The sequence below is a fragment of the Salvelinus alpinus genome, chromosome 8, assembly GCF_045679555.1.
Source record: "Salvelinus alpinus chromosome 8, SLU_Salpinus.1, whole genome shotgun sequence".
Classification (NCBI taxonomy): domain Eukaryota; kingdom Metazoa; phylum Chordata; class Actinopteri; order Salmoniformes; family Salmonidae; genus Salvelinus; species Salvelinus alpinus.
Window position 1 is genome coordinate 29,536,469 of NC_092093.1, and position 24,501 is coordinate 29,560,969.

The 24,501-nt window shown below is 43.6% G+C and overlaps 3 protein-coding genes across 7 annotated transcripts in view; 2 read left to right on the forward strand and 1 right to left on the reverse strand.

The window, feature by feature from the left end:
- Positions 1–6,477, forward strand: LOC139582887 (epoxide hydrolase 1-like). Of its 2 annotated transcripts, none has more exons than XM_071413314.1 (9): positions 1–113; positions 1,444–1,637; positions 1,740–1,920; positions 3,643–3,861; positions 4,005–4,134; positions 4,365–4,579; positions 4,723–4,831; positions 4,966–5,088; positions 5,273–6,477. In XM_071413314.1, exons 2-9 carry the CDS (start codon positions 1,455–1,457, stop codon positions 5,475–5,477), a joined length of 1,365 nt encoding a protein of 454 aa, XP_071269415.1. In that variant the 5' UTR covers positions 1–113; positions 1,444–1,454; the 3' UTR covers positions 5,478–6,477. The 2 variants fall into 2 exon arrangements, with proteins under 2 accessions (XP_071269415.1, XP_071269416.1); XM_071413315.1 differs by having other exon boundaries at positions 89–113; positions 1,447–1,637.
- Positions 6,478–6,813: 336 nt separating this feature from the next.
- Positions 6,814–9,703, forward strand: LOC139582888 (transcription factor 23-like). The gene is made up of 3 exons (XM_071413316.1): positions 6,814–7,021; positions 7,918–8,208; positions 8,464–9,703. The coding sequence occupies exons 2-3, from the start codon at positions 7,960–7,962 to the stop codon at positions 8,599–8,601; spliced, it is 387 nt and encodes a 128-aa protein (XP_071269417.1). The 5' UTR covers positions 6,814–7,021; positions 7,918–7,959; the 3' UTR covers positions 8,602–9,703.
- Positions 9,704–12,781: 3,078 nt separating this feature from the next.
- Positions 12,782–24,501, reverse strand: part of LOC139582925 (sodium-dependent multivitamin transporter-like) — a 32,892-nt gene continuing 21,172 nt past the window's right edge. For all 4 annotated transcript variants that reach the window (XM_071413402.1, XM_071413400.1, XM_071413401.1 and 1 more), the window contains exons 2-16: positions 22,659–22,799; positions 21,372–21,851; positions 20,902–20,967; positions 20,596–20,647; positions 20,354–20,421; positions 20,081–20,235; positions 19,812–19,952; positions 19,565–19,694; positions 18,849–18,937; positions 18,530–18,642; positions 18,211–18,278; positions 17,940–18,026; positions 17,557–17,744; positions 17,160–17,385; positions 12,782–16,998 (exon numbers count right to left, since the gene is read on the reverse strand). In XM_071413402.1, coding sequence (XP_071269503.1) covers positions 16,819–16,998; positions 17,160–17,385; positions 17,557–17,744; positions 17,940–18,026; positions 18,211–18,278; positions 18,530–18,642; positions 18,849–18,937; positions 19,565–19,694; positions 19,812–19,952; positions 20,081–20,235; positions 20,354–20,421; positions 20,596–20,647; positions 20,902–20,967; positions 21,372–21,719 — 1,911 coding nt within the window. In that variant the 5' untranslated portion in view covers positions 21,720–21,851; positions 22,659–22,799 and the 3' untranslated portion in view covers positions 12,782–16,818. The remainder of the gene's footprint in view (positions 16,999–17,159; positions 17,386–17,556; positions 17,745–17,939; positions 18,027–18,210; positions 18,279–18,529; positions 18,643–18,848; positions 18,938–19,564; positions 19,695–19,811; positions 19,953–20,080; positions 20,236–20,353; positions 20,422–20,595; positions 20,648–20,901; positions 20,968–21,371; positions 21,852–22,658; positions 22,800–24,501) is intronic.

The window sequence follows — 24,501 nt, forward strand, 5'->3', positions numbered from 1 at the left end:
GCACTGGTTTGAGTCCAGTAGACAAGAACTACATTTCCCACTGGTCTCTATTTCGAAACTATAAACTGTGGCTGAAGGCGGAATTGACACTGCATTTTGTGGAACAGCAACACGTAAGATTAACTCTTGCTTTTAATAATACCTGAAAGAATAGCGCTAAAAGTATTCTTGGTCGATATGTCTTATCGATAATGTATTAATCGATCATGTAGGATATTGAGACAAATGAAACACTGTTGCAAGTTGAAAGGTGTAACGTTTGAATTGTTGTGACGAAATAATGGTGCGTGCATAGAAATGGAATGCTAGAATATTTTTGACAAAATAATATTAATATTAGTAGGCCTATGTCCCCTTAAGTATATTTTGGGGTAATTTGGAAACAATTTTGGAAAACAGTGCATGCGTCCATATTTCAAGTAAAACACGGTAGCCTACTTGTTTATATTGGATATTGTAGCATATCCATTGTAGGCCTATCCAACTGTTATCTGAAATATATAAATATCGTGTTAGGAATGATCAGTGAATAGATTCAACATTGAATACGCTTCATACCTTACTTGTAATTCCAGTCATCTCAATGCAATCTTTGTTTTTCAATTGGTTGCCTGTCTAGTCAGATTAGTGCATAACTGGACCCGTTTTTAGGAACAGCTGCAGTATTGGACAACAATCAGGTCCATAGCAGAGCAGACAAGTTATTTTGCATTAACTATGCATGCCAAGTTGCCACCGTTGTAAATGTGTTACCCTAGGCATTTTGTAGTACAACGTCAGTCAGCTCTCATCACAGGCCTGTGTTATTGTCTGGGCCCCCATGGAGGGAACTTCTAGGGCTCAGTACTTTCATTTTATAATTTGTAATCAGAAGATCCAAAGGGACACATTTATTTTCTGAATTGCTGTATGGATATATTTCTATAACTTTGTCAGGTGAAAAACAAACAAGTTATGTCTATCAATAAAGAGATGCTCACAACGAAATCTGATCTATGTTTCTAAATTCTCCATGAAAGTTATGGTATCAGAGGCCGGCTAGAGAAAAGCTTTGTCATGCATTTTGAGCCCTTGTCCACTCCATTCTTTGCCTAATCCTTTCAGAACAGAATTCTGTGCAACAACAGTGCTCTTGTTCCATTTTTCACATTGTCTGCAAACCTCTGGTCAATTGTCATTTTTCAGTAGCAATTTGTTTGCATAATGGATAAAACAGTCAAGTAGGCTTATGTATGTCTGTAGTGCTGGTAACCATACATTTCAGGTGTTGCCAATGTATTCTTCTGTTATAAATGACATGCTACACATAGCCTCCAAACAAAAACGTTTAATTTACTCACTACTAAGCATTACATATAAGACAGTGAATGGCATTATGAAAGGCGTGCATTGTAACATGTCTGCTGTCCCTGATTTGTTTATTCTGTTCACTGGGTAACCCAGAAGGCAGCACCATGTTTACAGAGGTTCTGTTAGCCCTGGTGGTGGGAGGAGTGATCTACTTCCTGGTGCAGAGGAGTAAGAGGCATCAGCTGAAGAGTGAGGATGGCTGGTGGGGGGAGGGGACTCCCATGGATGGGGAAGAAGATCTCAGCATTCGCCCCTACACAGTCCAAACGGATGACGAGGAGTTGGAGGTGAGATGGGGGATTATGGGCCTAGAGGAGGGCTGAGCTCTTAGAGAGTTAAGGCTTATGCAACAGTCTTTAGTTGAACCTCATACTCAATGCTCCACCCAGGACCTGTACAGGAGAATAGACCAGACCCGATCCTTCCCCTCTCTAGAGGACAGTCAGTTCAACTACGGCTTCAACTCCCACTATCTGCAGAAGGTGGTCACCTACTGGAGACATGACTTTGACTGGAGGAGACAAGTGGAAAAACTGAACAAATTCCCACATTACAAAACCAACATTGAAGGTGAGATGGTGTGTAGAGATGTATCAGTTATGTATAGAACAAGATGAAACTGAACAAGCAGATCTATTGGCTGCCAGTAAATACAACATAACTAACTGTAAGTCTACGTGAAACTTTGCACACACAAAAAACAAATAAATTGAGTCTCCTGGAAATGGCTTATGTTTCATTCAAGCATCCTCTGACCTATGTATCAAGCAGACCACCATAGTCCCTGTGCCCAAGGAAGCCAAGGTAACCTGCCTAAATGATTACTCACGTCAGTAGCCATGAAGTGCTTTGAAAGGCTGGTCATGGCTCACATCAACAGCATCCTCTCGGACACCCTAGACCCACTCCAATTCACATACCGCCCCAACAGATCCACAGATGACGCAATCTCAATCGCACTCCACACTTCTTTTTCTCACCTGGTCAAAAGGAACACCCATGTTAGAATGCTGTTCATTGATTACAGCTCAGCGTTCAACACCACAGTGCCCACGAAGCTCATCACTAAGCTAAGGACCCTGGGACTAAACACCTCCCTCTGCAACTGGATCCTGGACTTCCTGACGGGCCACCCCCACGTCTGCCACGCTGATCCTCAACACTGGGGCCCCTCAGGGGTGTGTAACTTAGTCTCCTGCTGTATTCCCTGTTCACCCACGACTGCGTGGGTGCTCGACTCCAACACCATCATTAAGTTTGCTGATGACACAACATCATCGACAACGATGAGACGGCCTACAGGGAGGAGGTCAGAGAACTTACAGTGTGGTGCCAGGACAACAACCTCTCCCTCAATGTGAGCAAGACAAAGGAGCTGATCGTGGACTACAAGAAAAGGAGGGCCGAACATGCCCCCATTAACATCGACGGGCTGTAGTGGAGTGTGTCGAGAGCTTCAAGTTCCTTGATGTCCACATCACCAACAAACTATCATGGTCCAAACATACCAAGACAGTCGTGAAGAGGGTACGCAAAAACCTTTTCCCCCTCAGGAGACTGAAAATATTTAGCATGGGTCCCCAGATCCTCAAAAGGTTCTACAGCTGCACCATCGAGAGCATCCTGACCGGTTGCATCACCGCCTGGTATGGCAACTGCTCGGCATCTGTCCGTAAGGCACTACAGAGGGTACTGCGAACGGCCCAGTACATCACTGGGGCCAAGCTTCCTGCCATCCAGGACCTATATACTAGGCGGTGTCAGAGGAAAGCGCATAAAATTGTGAGTGACTTGTGAGTGACTCGTCATGCTATGCTGTAGCAGAGACTGTTTTCTCTGCTACAGCATGGCAAGCGGTACCGGAGCGCCAAGTCTTGGACCAAAAGGCTTCTCAACAGCTTCTACCCCCAGGCCATAAGACTGCTGAACAATTCATAAAATCGCCACAGGACAATTTACATTGACCCCCCCCCCGCCCTTTTGTACACTGCTGCTACTCGCTGTTTTATTACCTATGCATAGTCACTTCACCCCCACCTACATGTACAGATTACCTCAACTAGCCTGTACCCCTGCACACTGACTCGGTACCGGTGCCCCCTGTATATAACCTCATTCTTATTCTGTTACCTTTTTATTAGTACTTTTTATTTTAGCCTACTTGGTAAATATTTTCTTCTTCTTGAACTGCACTGTTGGTTAAGGGCTTGTAAGTAAACATTTCACGGTAAAGTCTATACTTGTTGTATTCGGCGCACGTGACAAATAAAGTTTGATTTGATGATGTATCAGGCATTGACGTCCACTACGTCCATGTGCGGCCCAAGAACGTCCCTGAGGGCGTGACTGCTGTGCCTCTGCTCATGGTGCACGGCTGGCCAGGCTCTTTCTACGAGTTCTACAGGATGATACCCCTCCTGACTGAACCCTCCAACCCAGACGACATCGTGTTTGAGGTGGTGTGTCCTTCCATCCCTGGGTACGGCTTCTCTGAGGCTCCACATAAGAAAGGTAAGTGGTTAGAGTCCTGGCTGGGGTTAAGGGTCACAAATGCCCAGCCCATTGAATCTAACAAAGCATTTCTGCCAAATGAACATTATATTCGGTGACTTTATATTGATTTTCTCAATCGAATGGTTCTGTTTATGTTGCAGGTTTTGACTCGGTGTCTGCGGCCCGTGTGTTCCACAAGTTGATGAAGAGACTGGGCTTCCAACAGTTCTATGCTCATGGAGGAGACTGGGGATGGATCGTCACCACCAACATGGCCCAGCTGGAGCCCAAGTAGGACAGACCGATAGACACACAGAAATATGGCCAGATCTTATCTTAAGCCATGGGAGACATATCCAATATTATGTTTACCTCCTTATTTATGGGATTTAGAATGCATGATAATGTTTTATGAGTTAAATGTTCTCATCAGTGAATGATAGGTGAAAAAGCCTCACAGTTTGACTCAGATTCAATGTTTGTTGTACTTCATCTCTCCTCCTCTGATTTTGTCGCCCCAGAATAATCAAAGGCTTACATCTCAACTTTGCTCCCCCCTCCAAGCCGGGCCTGCCCGTGGTTCTGTCTATAATGCTGGGCCGCAGTTTCCCCAAGCTGTTTGGCTTCAACGAACACGACATTCAGCGCATCTACCCCGTTGTGCAGAACCTAGTGGTGGAGTCTGTCAAGGAGTCAGGATACATGCACATCCAGGCCACCAAGCCTGACACTGTGGGTAAGAGATGGAACCAGTTTAGAAGGGGAAGCGTTCTGGGCTACACACAGCATTAACTGCTGCTTCTGTATAGACCAGGCCCAGGAATAAGAAACTGTGCTGTATCATATCTGATTGTGTGGGTGTCTGATCTCTTTCTATAGGTCGAGGGTTGAATGATTCTCCGGTGGGTCTTGCTGCCTATATCTTGGAGAAGTTCTCCACCTGGACTGACCATGACTTCAGGAACCTGGATGACGGAGGACTTACGAGGTAGAACGTCTTAGACCTCAACCACAGCCTTTGATGTAGAATAGGATAGTTGGTTAGTATTCAAAGGCTTCTTCATCAAATTACCATGTCCATTTTTATGGCTTTTGTTTTTTAGCACCTCTCTTTCCTTGCAGGAAGTTCAGTCTGGACGACCTGCTGACCAACGTGATGATCTACTGGACATCTGGTTGCATCATCTCCTCCATGCGCTTCTACAAGGAGAACTTCAGCAAGGGTCTTGACCAGCCACACTCAAAGTCAGTGGAATGTTGCTATGTAATATCTATGTATGTGCTATGTAATAGTCTAACTAGCACGAGGAGCTCCACCTTCAGAACATAAATAACTTTGTCCTGGTAAGAGATGCTGTTAAAGAAGAAAGGACAAACTCAATTTATGTTTCAGTAAACTATTGCACTTATTCACTCCCTCTCTACCCAGGATGCCAGTGCATGTGCCCACCGGTTTTGCCTGCTTCCCCAACGAGCTGATGCACACCCCCAAGCTGTGGGTGCAGCAGAAGTACCGCGAGCTGAAGACCTTCACACCCATGGCCCGAGGAGGACACTTCGCCGCCATGGAGGAGCCAGAACTCATGGCCCAGGACATCCAGAACTTCACCAAGATGCAGGAGAAGAGGAAGTGATCGCTCTGCACATCTGCCTTTCCTGTTTACCAAACGGCACCAGATGCTAGGTCAGCGAGCACTGGTATTACGATAGCACTGACATGTGAAGTTACTTCCTGATAAGCCCATAGAGAGAGAAACCTCTGCCATAGCTGCCTTTTTACACACATAGGGAAATAATACTAGCCATGTCACAGATCTGTTTGTGCTGTTTTGGCATGACAACGACCATATGACAGTCCCTCCAGGATTCTGCGATCGCAACTCGATACTATGCGAGGGCTTGCAAATTTGACCAATCACCGCACTATTTCTGCTTAAAACAGTAAAATCATTGCAATATTATCGCATAAAACTGACCCATCACCACAGTACAAAAATAGGGCTTGCAATTTCAACCAATCACCGCACCTTTGCTGCATTATATGATTCAATCAAGCCACATGTCAACAAACTTTTCCCCTGATCAGCGCATTTCTGTCAAATCATTGCATATTGCCATTCAAAATGTCAGAATTGCTGCAGCAAAATCAAGCATTTTTGCCTGCAAATATCACAAAGAATCCCCATGAAATCCTGGAGGAAGGATATGTGACCAGGCTAATATAATACAGTAAAGCCTCCCAATGACATGGGGAAGAAAAGCGTTCCTCAACTTACTCTCTAGTTAGAAAATTATCCATGGACCAATTGATAAGAGTGAATAGAAGACAATTTCGTTAAGGTTGTTCCTGAATCAATGTTAAGGAGGAGAGCACAGATAGTTATCTGTTTAGATTACTGGCATAGTCTAGCTCTGAGTGGTTATCAAATGATGCATAAAATATCAGCAGATATGTTCTTTCTTTTTTGCAATAGTTGCCAGAGACTGAAATGTGTATTTTATTCTGATCACCTGTTCTGTTATTTACAATGTTATAGCATTTCATAAATAGCACTTTGCATTTATTTCAGAAACTAATCTCCTGATCTATATATATTTTCTGGACAAATTATATTAATAAACATTTAAATTCAATTCTTGTTCTGTCTTTCTGCTAATGTCTTTGGAATCACACCTAAGATATGTGGCCTTGGTTCCCATTCAAGGTTTAATACCCAAAAATGGTATGATGATGGTACCATCCTCCTAGTTGTCTATTATGGAAGGGAGACCAGAGGTTCCTCCAGCTGCTGCCAGGCCCTGGTGTTTCCCAAGCCCTGTGTCCTGCCCTGGAACACCCCATTACTCTAAGGCTGCTCCCCTTGGCAGAGCACACCCGGGGGAGGTGTGGGTGGGGGAGATAAGGGCCGCTTGAGATCCCCACATGACCTCACCAGATAAGGGGAGGGAAAGAGAGACTGAGAAAGAGAGGGATGGTTGGAGAGGGAGGACATAGGACCACGATGCGCAGCGGAGAAGCTGTGACTGGAGATTGTAAGAGGGGTTGGGGAGCTGCGGTCAGAAAGCAGACGAGCTTTGGGTCTCGGTTGGTTTTCAGTAGGGTGTCTGGAGCTGGTTGCTCTTCAGTTAGGTGGACAGTCTGAGGGCACCGCAGCCACGTAGGGATCCTAAGAAGTGGGTGAGTTAAATCTCTACAGAACCTGGAGAGAATACAGTAGATCCGCCCCTCAGGGTTCTAGCTGGAAAGTAATTCAATATTTGGAAGGTCCTCTCAGCTTTTGTTTATGTTAAGTAGCTCGACGAAATTAAATTGTGAATTCTTTCTGAATTACTGAACTCCTTCATTGTTGATATCTGGACAATATTTAGACCCTTCACGTTAGGTATTTGCAGATTCAGATCTTGTGGTCAGTGGTGGAAAAAGTACTCAATTGTCATCCTTGAGTAAAAGTAAAGATACCTTAATAGAAAATGACTCAAGTAAAAGTCACCCAGTAAAATACTACTTGAGTAAAAGTCTAAAAGTAGGTGGTTTTAAATATAATTAAGAATCAAAAGTAAATGGAATTGCTAAAATATACATAAGTATCAAAAGTTAAAGTATAAATCGTTTCAAATTCCTTATATTAAGCAAACCAGACGGTTTGATGTATAGCCAGGGGCACACGCCCACACTCAGACATAATTTACAAATGAAGCCTTTGTGTTTAGTGAATCCGCCAGATCAGAGGCAGTAGGGATGACCAGGGATGTTCTCATGTGTGAATTGGATAATTTTCCTGTCAAAATGTAACAAGTACTTGTGGGTGTCAGGGAAAATGTATGGAGTAAAAAGTACATTATTTGCTTTAGGAATGTAGTGAAGTAAAAGGTGGCATAAATAGTAAAGTACAGATACACCAAAAAACATTTTAAGTAGTACTTCAGTGTTTTTACTTAAGTACTTTACACTGCTTGTGGTATGGAAACTGATGTTATAGTACTCTTTAAATGTTACATTAATTGGTATGTCATTACTATCTCCATATAAATGTAATGAAACTTAAGTGTTCCTGTTCCTACTGCGTGGTACAGGTGAGGTCTGGGTGTGTGACGGGTGTGCAGCCCAGCAGGGCTATGAAGTCCCAACACTCCCCAGAGAACGCGGCCAGGGAGAGGAGCCGTGTACGTAACATCCGCCAGGCTTTCCACAGCCTGCAGGCAGCCCTGCCCTCCGTTCCCCGTGACACCAAGCTCTCCAAGCTGGACGTCCTGGTCCTGGCCACCGACTACATCGCCCACCTTACTGAGACCCTGGACCAGGGTGGGGCTCTCTCTGAACTCACAGTGCCCCCCAGGGCAGGGGGATACCTCCACCCAGTCAAGGTTGGTGACATCAAACTACCTGGGTGCTTATCTTTTTCGTTCCTTGGTTATCATAGCTTATAACCCTGATCTGTCCAGATGTTCAGTTAAAATCAGACATGAATTGTAGTGTAACAGCACTGTAGCAGGATGTCCACAGCAGGCAATACTACTTCTTACATTATCTCTATGACATTCACAAAGAGTTTTCATTTGATATGACTTATTACAATCATACAGACTAACTGAAGTTTAACACGTCTCCTGCCCTGACAGAAGTGGCCGATGCGCTCCTTGCTGTACTGTGGGAGTGTGGGAGCACTGCTGTCAGCCAATCAGAAGCCAGCGTCAGGGGAGGAGGAAACACATCCTCTGACCCCTACCCCAGAGGTCGACATGGACCAATCCGTTTAGGACTAGGAGCGTTGAAATACAATATATCCAACTGTGATGCTTATGAAACTGCAGCGAATGGCAATGTAATGTATGTGCTGAACACGGAAACACCTAGAACAATGTCAAGATAGAAATAAAATACACCAGAATCACAGGATCGCTTTGATTAGCACATTAAATCACTCATTTATTACAGAAGCATAAATCACTACTTTGGAGAAAAGTGTGTGAAATATTTGTTAGGGACAGATCTAAATTTCCTGGGGGAGGGGCTGGTCCAACACAAGGTGTCAAAAAATAAATGCATCCTCTCCCAAACATAAAACAATATTTTCACATGACCCTCCCATTGAACTGTAAAATAAATTGAACACCTTCCCCTCTCGTAGAATTAAGTCTAAATTATTAATACGACCACAAATAATAACTGTGTTTATATACGGGGATGTCGACTTTGCCACTTTAGCATGCTTTTGTGGCACAGTCGATGCCATGCAGGACTACGGGCCAGAAGGTTGAGGTAGTGTTTCCTTACACTACGATCAGAGCTGGCTGCAGACAATGGTCAGCTAGGGGGAAAGCAGATCTTCAACATTTTAATGACGTAGTTATAATTATATAAAATATATGCTACGAATTTTCCACCAACAGGTTTCTGTGCCAATGCACCACACAACCGATAAACAAAGCATACCGACTTCGGTCACTTCAGTATTAGGGCTGCACACAATTGGCTTACCGTCGTCTGGGTTAGGACGTCATTGAAAATAATTTGTTCTTAACCGACTTGCCTACTTAAATAAAGGTCAAATAAATAAATATCATGGTTTCCGTTTTCAACACAATAAATAGACTATATAAATATCGACAAACAGAAAATTCCCCACCTTACCTTGTAGGCTTATCCAGATACGATGGCTTGGCTTGACAATCTCCGAATGTCATTCAACTTTTTGGTGTTTTGTAACAGATGTCTCTTTCCATTCAGCAATTGGCAGCTGCACAGTTTGGATTGATTGATAAATGTTATTTGTCAGTAAAAAAATAAATATATATAGTACACACACAAAGATTTTAAAAGTGACCCGGATTGCACAATAAAGTCAGGGACTTATTTCCATTGTGGTTCCTATTATTTTTTTTTACATTCAAAGCAATATTCCAGTGACTTATATTGTGTTTCCAGCTTTAAGATTAATTAAAATTGATCTCCTGGATTTGTTGCATTTTTAGTGGTATAGTTCTATTGGGGGTGGGAGTGAAAGAATGGACAGATTAACAGAAAGGGAGGATTGTTGTGAGAATATTTGGCAACCATGCATTCAGCTGTGGAGCCCTGAGTACTAGTCCAGATCTATGCTATAATGACTGCTTTAGAGTAAAAATGTATTTAAACAGCAGACAAACGTTACTAAATTGATGTAAATAACTTTGTTATGGCTTTGTTTGAGCTATCTGACATACAGCGAGCTCCAAAAGAATTGGGACAGTGACACGTTTTGTTGTTTTGGCTCTGTACTCCAGCACTTTGGATTTGAAATGGCATTTTCATCCATATCGGGTGATTCGTTTAGAAATTAGAGCACTTTGTCTTTTTTGTCACTTATTTTAAATAAGAATAGAATATGTTTGTAAATGTATCTACATTAATGTAGATGCTACCATGATTACGGATAATCCTGAATGAATCCTGAATAAATTAGACACACATCACACCCCCAAGACATGCTAACCCCTCACCATTACAATAACAGGGGAGGTTAGCATTTTTTGGGAGGTGTTTGATATTTGTTTGTCTAACTTTCTGACTCATTATTCACGATTCATTCAGGATTATCCATAATCATGGTAGCATCCACATGAATGTAGAAGTGTTTAGAAACATATTCTTTTTTACAATAAAAGTGACTCCACAATTACACAATACATTATTTACCATTCATTTATTTTGGGCACAAAATAATCTGAAACACAACCAAAATGAATAGCAAATGCCAACAAATTTGTAGTCTCACAAGCTTTATGTAGTCATTGCGTGCTATGAATATTCAGGTGCTTCTACACTTGCATTGCTTGCTGTTTGGGGTTTTAGGCTGGGTTTCTGTACAGAACTTTGTGACATCAGCTGATGTAAGAAGGGCTTTATAATTACATTTGATTGATTGAATATGGGACCAAATACAAAACTTGTTACTACTTTAATACACATAAGTGAATTTGTCCCAATACTTTTGGTCCCCTAAAATGGGGGGACTATGTACAAAAATCTGTAATTTCTAAGCAGTTCACCCAATATGGATAAAAAAAATATCTTCAAATTAAAGCTGACAGTCTGTATTTTAACCTCAGTCATTGTATCATTTCAAATCTAAAGTGCTGGAGTTATTGCCCAGAAAATGTACACTACCATGAAATCACGAGGCAATTTCAACATTTCGTCAGGAGAGACGTGGTAGACACATATTTCATATTCTGATATTGACCAAGAAATACACTTGTGACAAACACAATGCACAATAATTTCAACTCCACTAGCACACAGCTAATGTCTAAACAGACTGTGTTGCCAAGTATTTGTGCTCAGGCAGACAGAAACCGCTTTTGTTGGCTGTAACATGAACGAGACCATAGAAGCATGGTCGTCGTTATGTCTCCCCCTTGAGCAACATGGGCTCAGGTCCACAAGAAACGGTACAACGTTCAAGGCTAGCTCTATAAATCTGTTGGGGGGGAGATCTGATAACCCCCCCTCTCATATTAATGGTTAATTTGGACCTGCCAGAGCTGTGCTACTAAGCCAGGGGTTACGGAGGGAAAGGAGAGGGCAGACATTTTGGTGGAAGAACGTGGGAATGCTAGACAGACAGTACTGCCCAACGTTCCAGCATTCCAACTAAGGTTATTCTAAAGTCTAGATCTCAGTGGATAAAGCCGACTGGCCAGGGAGGATCTGTTGCATTGGGCAATATAATGAATGCATATAAATTTGAATTCTCACACTCATTTTTAATGGCAAACCCATACTGCATGCCAGGCCATGGATTCTCCAATTGTATTATTTAATGTACCAAGTGTCCTCAACTAACAAACTTGATTTAAAATGGCCCTTTTGGCTTGAACCGCAAATAGATCTTTAGGTGTGTGTGAATGTGGATATTTGTGCCAATAAACCCCTAATCTCCCTTCATGTTAGGAGATAATTAACATCGTTTCTGTATCTCCAGCTCATTATATCCAGTACACACTGATTGCTGAGTAAATTTATGAAACTTTGTCCAGTTTCCCCTTGTTGGCCTGGCTTAGCTGGAACTGAGCAGAGGAAGAGAGGGCAGACAAGGAGGAAGAGGAGTAGGGAGTACAGTAAAACTCAACAACTTGGTCCATGAAAAAAAATAGAGCGTATTTAACATAAGACAGGTTGATGGCTTGATCCAGGGAGATGTCCAAGAGAGGTAACTAAGAGAGGTTCCTAATACACACAACATCCCCTTCTGTCTAGCTTCCTTCCTGCTTAGATTTTATGTGTAAAATCCAAGTCTATTTACCAACTCAGTGTCTGCCCTGAGTTTGGGAGTTCCCCGGCTGACTCATACCAAAGGGACCCGGTGCGTCTCTGCTTGTCACTCCGCATTAAGGACCTATATTGGGGTAAGGCCCTGCGATAGACTACGGTCCTGTCCAGGTGGTGTACTTGTACGGCTGACTCATACAAAAGGGACCAGGTGCCTCACCTGCTCCTATGAACCATTCTGGATCGCACAAGCCAAGGCTCATACAAGGCTACTTACTTCAGTCAGAGGCAACCATACTTGGCAACGGATAGAGTTCCCTCTGAGTCTACCACTTGAATTAGCATATCACCAGAAGGAAGGACTGCAGTGGGGCTGAATGAGGGGCCTGGTGTGGTGGCAACAGACGGTTTGCGGTCATTGGCACAAAGCTGGGATAAGTGTTCCAACATCATGGGGAGAAAGACGCCACAGGAGTGGCACATGACCCAGAGTCAGAGTGACCCGCCAGAGAAAGAGGAGCTGAAAGAAGCAGGGAGAATGAAGGCTACAGGATACTGCAATGATAACAGCCCTCCCTCAGGATGGGGAAGGCATAAACACAAGAAGGCCCTCACTCTCTTTCGCTCAAAATGAAGGCTGATTAAACAAACTCTGCGAGTGCTCTATCAAAATGATGTACAAGAAACTTCTTTAAATCAAACATTTTATTTTCAAAAACAGAGCAACAACGACGGATCTTACCACTACAATTCATTCACTTAAACATTTCATCTTGAGAGGACAAATACATGCCAAAGTTGGGAAATAATGACCACTAGAGTGGTCAGACACAGAATTAGCCTCTATTGAAGACTAATTTCATGTTCGGTAGTGTCCAAAATAGAGAAACTATTTGCAAACGGAAAAGGTACCGCTTTTCCAAAAGGGAAGCTCAGTTCTGTTCTCTTCTTGAAAACGTTCACTCCCATTTTGACTTAATGAACAGGACACAGACATTCTGTTTGGTGAACGAATGGAGCGCTACTCCAACCTATCACAGCTGCCCCTGTGTAGTGTGCTGGTAGGATGAGCCAATCAACATCCATGAAATCCAACAATATGAAAAAAACATTACAATACAGAGATCAAATGAAGGCACAGCCAAAGCAGTGTAGTTGACCAAACTGTAGTTGACCATGCTTCTCTCTCATGGCCAAGTGCGTTCTAAATGTACCCTAAACACATTTCATAGTAACTTGGTATTGATGCTATGGTTATAGACAACTCAGGATTGGTCATTTAAGAGGCCATGATTTACAGGTTCTCTTTACTTTACATTTCATGGGTACATTGTGTAGAGGTTAGTTTCCTGGTGGAATCTTTAGGGGTTTAATATTCAAGCAAACACAATACAACTGTTTTGGCCTTCATATGCACGTGTCGCTCTACAGTTCACATATTTTCTAGGTAGATGGCCGTGCCAACTTTAGAGTAAGATAACAGCAACAGAATTGGTCTTGATTGTGCTTAGAGTGTATTTCAGTATTACTAGAACAGAGTGATAAACCCACATTGGGTAAGTTGACATCTGTTTACTTCGGACTAAGTTCACCTGAAACATGTCCTGGGCTTCACTTCATTTAAAGGGTAGCATTACAGATACACATTTCAAGTAATTTAAAGTATAAAGAGGAATCAATGCTGTCCCATTTTATCAGACAATTAAATAGATTCTCTCTATACATTAACTTAAATCAACAAAATATCAACGTTGTCAGTCACAGGACATCAATAAAAAGACCTTGAGGAGCCATAGAAATGTTTTGATTGTTTGTGAATGTTACAGGAAGAAGGGATAGCCCTAACAAACTAACGATGCACCAACACAGAACATAGAGAAAATAGAGCTACAGGTACCACTAGATACTATATGACCACTTCTGTCCTCATTCACCAAACATTTTATGGTCCACAACATAGTTCCATTTGCTACAAATGGAAATGAAGTCAATGTAATTATATATAATCCATATATTCTCTTTCAGTAAGAAAAATAATAACTCAAAACATGAAATTACATCATTTTCTATGAGCTTTAAATGGGATGAGGTATTTCTCAGTGGGGATGAATGAACAACATTCCTTGCTTGTCTCACACTTCTGGATGTAAAAAGGGCTTGTCGGTCCATTGACTGTAACATAGCCATAGGAGCCCATGCTAAAATGTACCTGTATATCAATGACAACAATGGTGTCAAAAGCTTAATAGCATGACTGAGTCAGTAGTGTCATAGAATCTGGCCCCACAATATGGGTATATAAAGTACTGCCCATCCCTAGCCAGAGTCTCTATTCCCCATAAGGTACAAAGGCAGGTAGAAAATGGCTCTACAGAATTTTGATGTAAAACGCTCTTAGGAAGCAAGTATCAAGCAAATCGGTATAGGCTGAATGAGTCACTATGTCAACAATACCAACCCAAACCATAGTAAGGGACAGGCATGTCACTGGAGTCCCCAACTAGACACAACCACACACAAGTAGTTCCCCTGTTTGAGGGACAAACCGGGCATATGGAGTCCCAAGCTCACCACATAAGCCAGACAATCACAACAGAATACTACCCCATTACCCTGATTTGAATTATGTATTATGGTTAGGGTAGATTCCAGTGCATGGAAGGAGCACAAAATGATGATTTTGAACAGAGAATGACACGAGAATTCTTCAAATTGCAAAAAGGACCTTGAAACATTTGACAAATGATAATTAAAATTCAACATCTGCACTGCAGCTTTCATGTTCATAGAATGAATGACCAATTAAAAATCACAATGTACTTAATAATAAAACATTAGGTCTAAAACGTTAATCAACCACAGACACCGCCATGGTGGCAAAACATTTATCTAATGATGTAAAAGTGGCCACGTATAAAGGTCTTAAAACACGTTAAAAAACATTGTACTTTTTTTTGTTTTAAAATTATTTGTGAGTACTGTACTCTGTTGTGCCATCAAAATGGCTGCAGTTTTTCCATTTGATCAAGTAATGTTCCCTTTCACTGTAAATATCCTCTGTTAGAGCAGTGGGGTGGACGAGCCAAAAGTCATGTACGTAAAGTTAAACATCCAAGACACACATGGAGAATCATTATAGTTTTGCAATACAGTAGAAGTCTACTTCATCACAATCCTGATTACACACTGATCAGTTGTCAAATGAACAGAACTACATTTAACACAGACTACTAATGAGGCACTTCATGACAACTATGGGATCTACAGTGTGGATGCATTGAGAGGAGATGGTATTCTACATTCAATAATGTCACTAGCTAACCAACAGTTTGTCTGGTTGTCTCAATGAAGTAAGTAGAGTAGACTCAATGACCTTTCTCTCTCGAAAAACGTGATCCCAGTTAATGGCAAATGACAGTGATCGCTTGTGCTCTATAGATCTGTATGCAGCACTTATCTAAGTACGTATTAATTTAGCTTCAAAAGGCAAACGTTAAACAAAGGCCATGTAAGGCAAACAGACGTACGGAGCTTAAGAAACCAAAGCTATCGATTAAGGGCGCTTTCACATATTTCTGTATGATCCGTATCCTAGAGCATTTGGTACCTGATCCGAGCTATAGAACATGTGAAACGCAAATGAGCCCTGGCTCAAACTGATCCTGGACCTGGGTGAGTGGCGGGTCCAAGTTCCAGGACCAGAGTACAAGGTATTGTGACGCAGCAGCGCGAGTCGTGTGAAACTTTTTGCCCGTTGTTAACAAGCTAGCTTCCTAACGTCATGTAGAATGTGTCTCGCAAATCACATTCTGAAACGGTTATTTTCAGATCTTGAGAAAGCAAAATGTATTTTGTAGATTGTCACAATTCAGGAAACCGATCTAGGATACCGAATTTCATATGTGAAAAGGCGCTAGAACACGGTCACTATGCCTTAAGTTGTCTACTGGGACATCAAATATTTTGTAATATTCTTAGTCCATCTGACGTATATGCTTAATCTTCTCTATAAAAATAACATGCAGTGACATTACATCTCAAGTACCTCGCTCTTCACTGCTGGTCTCTACCTGATTCTCTTCCATAAACAGAAAGACTTGGGTCCATTTTCACAGTAATTGGAACAACTCATTGTGCGCGTGTGCGGTCACAATCTTTCAATCATAATTGGACACAATCACAGTCCAGGCTTTGGTTCAGTCCAACAACGAGACTTCTCCTCAGCTCTGAGCATGATTGCCACTTGTGTTACGTTAGTTTTTCTCCATCCATGAATCCAACTCGATTCAGACATTTTGGCTCTTCTCAAAACTCCAGCTTCATAACTAGTGATTTCCAGTTACTTCAGTTCAGGACAACTGACCAGTGCCATCGTAAATGAGGTACCAATGAATTCAAGATACCCCTGGACCCCCATCCACTAACCGCATTTTATTACACTATTCTTCAATCTAGCAAAGGACTCTGGCTCTGACTCTCTTAACCACCAGAGATTTGTGGTGTATCAGTTTCTCCAGGAAGTAAGGGTCAGAGGTGAAACTCCCTGTTCCTCCACATTGACCCTGTGGTGCTTGATGGAAGTCATGTCCAGGAACCCTGGGTCTCCATTGCCCTCCGGTCCTATGTGGATCTTCTCCCATGGGGCAAAGAAAGCTGCTCAGTAGGGGGACTTGTGAAAGTGCTGGGGCTTGGCTGGGGGCTGTGTGTGTGTGTTGGGGGGGGGTCTACAAGGCCGTCTCCTGCAACGTGTGAGCCAGTCGGCAGGAAGGCTGAGGGGTTGCTGTCTCCTCGTCCTCATCCTTCTCTCTCTCCGTCTCCTCAGTCTTCTCCTTCTCTTTGGGATGGGACACTCCATTGCTCTCCTTCCGAGCCATCTGGTAAGGATGCGTGTCGATAGCTTTGGGCTGAATTACATTTAGAAAGATGAAGAAAAGAAACAGCAAGCGGCTATCACAATTACTGTAAAGTGCATTCACAATTACTACTCAGTAACAATGTTACGGCTGCTATGTTGTTTTCACTGGTTCATAGGCGGTATCCTCCATCTCGGAGGCCTGCAGCCTACCTTCTGCGGCAGTGGGGTGACACAGCAGAGTATCTCCCTGTAGCGTTCAGGCAGGAAGAAGAGCAGGTTGCCCAGGACAGGGTACACCGTCCCTGGGAGCAGGTCCTTCTCCTTCATAGGACCAGTCAACAGGCTGACTATCAGTCCCACTATCACCACAGTGGTAGAGTTGTGGGCACTGTACCACAAATAGGATAGATTGTACAGGGCCTGCACACCCGTAGGCCTGGAGAGAGAAACACAGGTACTTGGTCAGATTCATATCACCATGCTTATGCAGTAATCCTTAAAACTAGTTCTAATATTTTTGGAAGGACACAATTCAAGTGCTTTATGTTTGATACTGCTGTTCTGGTTCCAATGCTATCAATTTAACGAGGACAAGAAGTCACTGTACTTTGGTTTGGCGGTGATCGAGGTAATGAGGGTGGTCATGACAGCAGTGGTCATGTTGCCGGGGAGGGGCATAGCGGTGCCGTTGATGATGGGGGGCAGAGTAGTGGGCAGCGCCATACGGGACACGAAATGACCGATGCCAATCCAGAACGACATAACCAGGCCTGCCACCAACCCTACTATCGCACCCTGTGGAAAGAGAGGAAGGAACAGTTACATAAAAATCAGAAAGATCTCGCTAATTCACCACAGATGTGAAAAAAAGTCATCACAATCTTACGGTATATTTTACTGTTCAGTGAAGAAACCCGTATGTCCTCTGCTTTAGTACCCCTCAATGCCAGCCAACTTGACCCGTGTTACCAAGGCAGTGTTTTGACTTACAGTGGAGTTAGCGCAGGGGAAGAACATTCCCAGACAGAAGACGCCGAGGAGAGGACCACCCACCATCCCAAAGATACTTAATGCTGCCTGGAGGAGAGAGAGAGCGAAAAAGAGAGGTTTATCATCTTTTACTCTTATGTAATATGAAGCCTCTGTCTAAGATAGTAGTAGGTGATCCCCTGGGGGGGGCAACGTTGCTAAATGTAATTCAGCTGGGTAGAGGAGTAACCATTAACTAAAGCAAAGACAGCAGGGGACATGGGTCAGTCACCTGCAGCACTGAGCCCATGTGAGACGCGGTGTAGGCCATGGCCAGACACACCAGCCCGTAGGCAAACGCTGGGAGAAGAAAAGAGGAAGGGAAAAACAGGTCAGGACCATAGTAGTACAATCCTGATACAGTGTACTCTCCCAGAAAAATAATATTAGATGTTTATACCTCCACAGTATTTGGACAGAGAAGTCAAAATTGGTTTGTGGACTCTATATTCCAGCAATAACTTAACAAAAAGCTTGATAAAATATGAACACTGCCTGCCACTGTTCATAAACACTGCCAGCGTGTGGCCACTCAGAGAACAGCACCTCACCCAGGCCTTTTGAGAGCAGTGTGGCTTTGGCCTCCGTCATGTCCGGGCAGTAAGGCTTGATTAGGTCCTCCATGGTTACCGTCGCTAGGGAGTTAAACGCTGATGAGATGGTACTGCAACACAAGAGGGAGGGAAGCTGAATGAGTAATGTCATGGGACTAAATAGGGTGGTGAAGTGTGTTCATAACGGTATCATAATACAACCTTTACTGGTGTACCACAACACCATGACATTAATGTAGCAGAGAAACAGTTCCTTGGGGTCTGACTAGTACTACAGACCGAGCACATGAGAGCCAGTGGCAGTTAAGTGAAGTACCTGAGAGCTCCGCTGAACAGGCAGGCGACAAACAGCCCTGGTAGGCCAGGCAGGTCCCTGAACACATCCATCACAAAGTACAGCACCATCTGCAGACAGGAAGAAACTGGCATTTAGACTGGATCAACAGAGCCAAAATGACATTTAACCAAACAATGGCCTTGACTCAAACATCTTTACAAAAGCCTTTCTTTGGCTATGATCTGAAGAGAGATAGATACATTAACTATCGCTTCAAAATGAATCAGATTCACATCGCAATACTGATACGTGCACTATTCATATCGCAAGAGATCCATATCGCATGCGATATTTGAAACGTGTAACATCCGTTGTCTTCTCCTCTTGCGGCTGCTTCCCGTACACACCAAGTCCTGCACCCTGTCACTCAAGCAGCGCAGTTCCCCAATCCCGCTGTTAGATTCACTTTTAGTTTGCATGCGGTTCTGTTAGTGTAGGTCAAATGCAGTCAACAGATTGGAAAGCAGCATCGTTCTTGTTTGGAACACTTCGTTTCTTAATAGAAGTCATTCTACTTCTATGATCTCCACAGTTCACCCAAGAGTGTCGATCAATATCTCACGAAGAATAGCAAATTTTGGTAAAACAATTATAATAATGCCCATATCGTGCTGCCCTAACATAGTCCCATCAGGATGTCAGTAGAGCGAGGGACCACTAAGTGTGTTGTTATGGAGGTAGCTAGTCCTACTTGCCTGGTCGTTGGTTTTGACGTAACCCTTATCCAGTGGGCTATCCTCACCGTAGCGAGCAAACATCACCAGGCCCATCAGACAGCCCAGACACAACACCACCTGCTGGCAGGGAAACACCACGTAGCACGACCTGGCGACACACCACAACGTATAATATTACCATTGTGTCTAAGCAGTTGTTCATTTTTTTGAACATGATGTAATTAATGTGAATCCAGTTCAACCGGGTGTTAGTGTTGATGCTTACATGACCGCCTCCCTCTCAGTGCGGGAGCTGAGGTACCTCTGGACCTGGGCCTGGTTGACCCCGTACAGCGCCAGCATGAGGAACACCCCGCCCACCCCCAGCGTCCAGAACGTGTGCCTCTCCGTCGGGTCAGGGTTCAGGCTGCACGAGACACAGGTCAAAGGAGAGGAGGGTTACAACTCCACACACAGAGCCCACTATTAGTATCCTCTGTAACTGGTCCAGGGACAGTTTGAAGTCTCATTAGGTCAACTAAGGAAAAGACTCACTCCAGACTAGCGATGCGGCTGCTGTTGATGGCTTTCCTCCACACCTCTCCCATGCCTCCTGCCTGGTGGGCCCCCACTATGATGACCGCGAGTTGGCCAGCAAACATCACAATGGTCTGGAACACATCTGTCCAGATGACTGCCTTCAGCCCTCCCTGACACGCAAGACAAGATATACATACTGTCTATCCAGCTGCATATAATAATTGTATTCAGAGTTGTAGGGAGATGGGTGGCTAAATTGAAAATTCACCGACGAAAAGAGACACTCACTAATGTTGTGTACAGGGTGCACACCAGACCCATGGCCAGCACTGCTCCCCAGAGGTCAAATCCAGTCACTGCAGGTGGACAGTATCAACAGCACACATCAACATAGATCACATTTACACCACACCAGTCATTCATCGTCTATAAAGCCAGAACAGGTACTAAAGCTCTCACCGAACGTACTCAGTGAAACTAGTATTATTCTACCACTTTATATAGGAAATACACGTGACAGATCCCTTTACCTGCATTGAGTGCGAGTGCTGGTGCATAGAGGACCACTCCCATATAGATCACCTGCAGAGACAGTCAAACAACGGTCCAAATTCACAGGGAAGCAAACTGAGTAGGAGCCATAGGTGGTTGATTAAAATACATATCAAATACACATCAAGTGGTGAAACTTCGCAGGAAAAGGGCGAGACCTACTAGTACAGAAAGTCCCTGTTCTGCAGAGCACAGCATGTCCAGGATATTAGTAACGTGGAAACACACCAGGAGCACTCACAGACATAACTACAACAGTCTGGAGGACACACAAATACACTCACCATCTGAAAGATAAAGGTCACGGTGCCCATGATGCGAACCGTCTTATTGAAGCGCAGCTCCAAATACTACACAATGAAGAAAAGACAGAAGGTGGGGGGAGAGAAAGGGGGAAGGAGAGACGTTAAAGCCTACCACTGATCATAAAGCATTAGTCATCTGTGACTATTCCGAGCGCAATAGAAGTGGAGATTCTAAGGGCCGGGGAACAGTCCTTTGTTGTCAGCAGCACTGTCTCGTCTGCTGTACATCGATGCTCAATGGAGAGACGTACTCTGGTTCAGCTACTCTGGTTAGCCATTGGCAAAATGAAAAAGCAGACAACATGCTGAGAATGTTGTTTTGCGTTCAACTAGCCTCCCTTGCCAGGGTTCTAGCGAGACAGAGGCACAGAGAGATACACAGCTGCACACAAACTCATCATTCACAGACACTGTTCCCTCTCTAGGTAAGGTTAAAGTTTAGAGCTCACCTCATAAGCGCTGGTGAGGCGGAGCCTGTAGAAGACAGGTATGAAGACGTGGGCGGGGACAAGCAGACCCAGGAAGTAGGAGACTCCCAGGAACCAGTACTGCGTTCCGTAGGTGTAGATCTCCGAGGGCACTCCCAGGATGGCCACGGCCGACTGGAAGGTGGCGAGCAGCGAGAGCGACACGGGCAGGCAGCTCATAGAACGGTCGGCCAATAGGAACTCCTGCGTGGTGCGCTGGCGCCCGCCGGACAGGGCGTAGAACAGGCCGATGCACGTGGACGCCACCAGCAGCAGGGCGAAGATCACATAGTCCGGCGTGGAGAAGTGCATCTGGACTACGTCCCCCATGATGCCGCGGGGTGAGGGGCTGGGAATGAGGTGGGGTTGGCCGTGGGTGGCGCAGCCAGGGTGGATGAGGACGGTGTTAGTGGACACTCACCTATATGTCTCCTCCCAGACACCGAAGTGGAAGGATAAATGCTATAGTGAGGGAGAGAGGGGAGACGGAGGGTAGTTAATTCTCATCGCTGGCTCTCTTAGTTTTTCTCTACAAGCATGAAGAGCTAGATACACGCAATGCATACAGTAGGTGCTCTGATGGGAACATTTCACACCGCCCTATAACCTAATATAATTCACATCTATTCATTTTCCACTTGGTTAATCTTCCATTTCAGAGCGTCTCAGTAAGGGCTGAAAGTTCAACATTGAAACCACATGGTAAATCCTCTACAGCAGGTCCGTCTGCCATGGCAACACAGTCGGTGCTGATAAAAGTGCTAATCAAATGAGCATTAGTTCTCAAGGTTCCAACACAGACGGTTGGTGGTCTATTGACACATACCACAGTGAGTGTGAGCCAGGGCAGACTGACCTAGTCTAACTCCTTAACATTACAACAGTTAGTTCATCAGCGGCCTAACACACAATGATAAATTCCCCTCACAGTGCAACTGACAGATCACAGTGTCTGAGGTCTTCACAGTCTCTCACTCGCTCAGCGAGCAGACAGGCATTATAGTGGGGCATGCCTACACTATTTACAGTAAGCCTTTTACAGCACCTCACTGATGCAAGGATAACATCCTATTGTGACCACGACTCATGCATTTACAGGACAGGGAGAATACTGATAGTTAAATAACTAATAGGCATTGAAGAGAGAATGAGGGAAAAGAGAGCGAGGGAGGAGAATATAGACAAAACAGGGAATGGAGAGAGTGGAGAGAGAGAGGCAGAGTGAGGGAGAGAGAGAGAGCTAATTGATACGTTTGAAGCAGGTCTTACCGTGTCAGTGGTTGGGCTGGCGAACGGTGGTCTGAGGTTGGCCGTCTCACACAGAACCTGGAACTTAATAATAGCCAAGCTGTGGGAGTGTCTTCCTCATAGGCACCAATCATAAACCCCTGTAGAAGGCAAAGGGAAGACCTGCAACAACAAAAAGTGGTTTTCATAACACAGTTACCACGGAAATAATAATTCAAAACATCTAATATAACTAGGTTATTGTTTTAAAAGTATAAGTGTACATTATAATACCAAACTTTATCCTACACATCGTTTGCACTGCCACTAAACAAACTATCATTTACAGTCTCTACTTACTGACAATATTTGTATTATCAACTGTCAAAACATCAGGACCCACCGCACTCTTCATCACTTTCACTGCTCTACCAGTCAAAACATGCAATACTTTCTTTCACACAACGTGTCTTTTGACGACACACTCAATCCCAGCTGATCTGAACTGTCCTGTCTGAGTAACTGGCAGCTTCCTGCAGAGGGAGGCAAGTTAAGGAGATCTGGTGAGACGCTGCGCTCTCATTGGATTAGTCCTCAGAGCAAGCGGGCATGTGTTAATGCGAGAGAGTGTGTGTGAAGGTATCAGAGGGTGAGCTAGTGTAAAGTAAGTGAGGGGTCACTGTGCCATGACTTCAGTCCTTACATTGTGCAATCATCATCATCATAATAAATGCTAGATTCCAAGGGATGCAGAAGTTTATTGTTAACACACAGCCAGAGCTTTAAACTACCTGACTCATTCACTCCAGGTTACACTTCAAAGTAGGACGACACAGTATGTCTGACAATAAATTATCCTCTCACGTTGCCTTTTTTTTTTTTATATCATATTTTTATTCAGTTAATAAAATATTAAGATATTGTACGTTTCCCATTTGTCTCCCCTCAACCCATCAGCCACCCCTCCAGTATGCCTTCAAACACATTTTAAAAATAAAGGCAAAGTCATTGAGGTACATATCAGAAAACAAATATGAATAGATCTAATGTAGGGTAAGGATAAAGGACTCGAGGACTGTAAAAAATGACTTTTTACATTTAAAAATAAATCTCAATATTAAAAATGTAAAGGACATATTACTGTTCTGATACGCACCGGTAAATGGATTGGGTAATGTCAACAGGGTTGTAGTCTCTATTAGTGTGTGGCGGGCTGGTTAACACTGGGTTAAAATTATTCAAGTTAACGGTGTGCATAAGACACATTTTTACTGGCAGTCGTTGACTTTTTTCTGCAGAACATACAGTGCCTTCGAAAAGTATTCAGACCCCTTGACTTTTTCCACATTTTGTTAAGTTACAGCCTTATTCTAAAATATATACAGTGGGGAGAACAAGTATTTGATACACTGCCGATTTTGCAGGTTTTCCTACTTACAAAGCATGTAGAGGTCTGTAATTTTTATCATAGGTACACTTCAACTGTGAGAGACGGAATCTAAAACAAAAATCCAGAAAATCACATTGTATGATTTTTAAGTAATTAATTTGCATTTTATTGCATGACATAAGTATTTGATACATCAGAAAAGCAGAACTTAATATTTGGTACAGAAACCTTTGTTTGCAATTACAGAGATCATACGTTTCCTGTAGTTCTTGACCAGGTTTGTACACACTGCAGCAGGGATTTTGGCCCACTCCTCCATACAGACCTTCTCCAGATCCTTCAGGTTTCGGGGCTGTCGCTGGGCAATACGGACTTTCAGCTCCCTCCAAAGATTTTCTATTGGGTTCAGGTCTGGAGACTGGCTAGGCCACTCCGGGACCTTGAGATGCTTCTTACGGAGCCACTCCTTAGTTGCCCTGGCTGTGTGTTTCGGGT

What these genes read in the sequence shown, in the direction of transcription:
- LOC139582887 (XM_071413314.1), top strand. Translation starts at nt 1,455, where the DNA reads ATGTTTACAGAGGTTCTGTTAGCCCTGGTGGTGGGAGGAGTGATCTAC. An exon ending in CGGATGACGAGGAGTTGGAG is followed by an intron (nt 1,638 to 1,739) that starts GTGAGATGGGGG and finishes TGCTCCACCCAG; the next exon opens with GACCTGTACAGGAGAATAGA. An exon ending in TGAGGCTCCACATAAGAAAG is followed by an intron (nt 3,862 to 4,004) that starts GTAAGTGGTTAG and finishes TTTATGTTGCAG; the next exon opens with GTTTTGACTCGGTGTCTGCG.
- LOC139582888 (XM_071413316.1), top strand. Translation starts at nt 7,960, where the DNA reads ATGAAGTCCCAACACTCCCCAGAGAACGCGGCCAGGGAGAGGAGCCGT. An exon ending in GATACCTCCACCCAGTCAAG is followed by an intron (nt 8,209 to 8,463) that starts GTTGGTGACATC and finishes CTGCCCTGACAG; the next exon opens with AAGTGGCCGATGCGCTCCTT.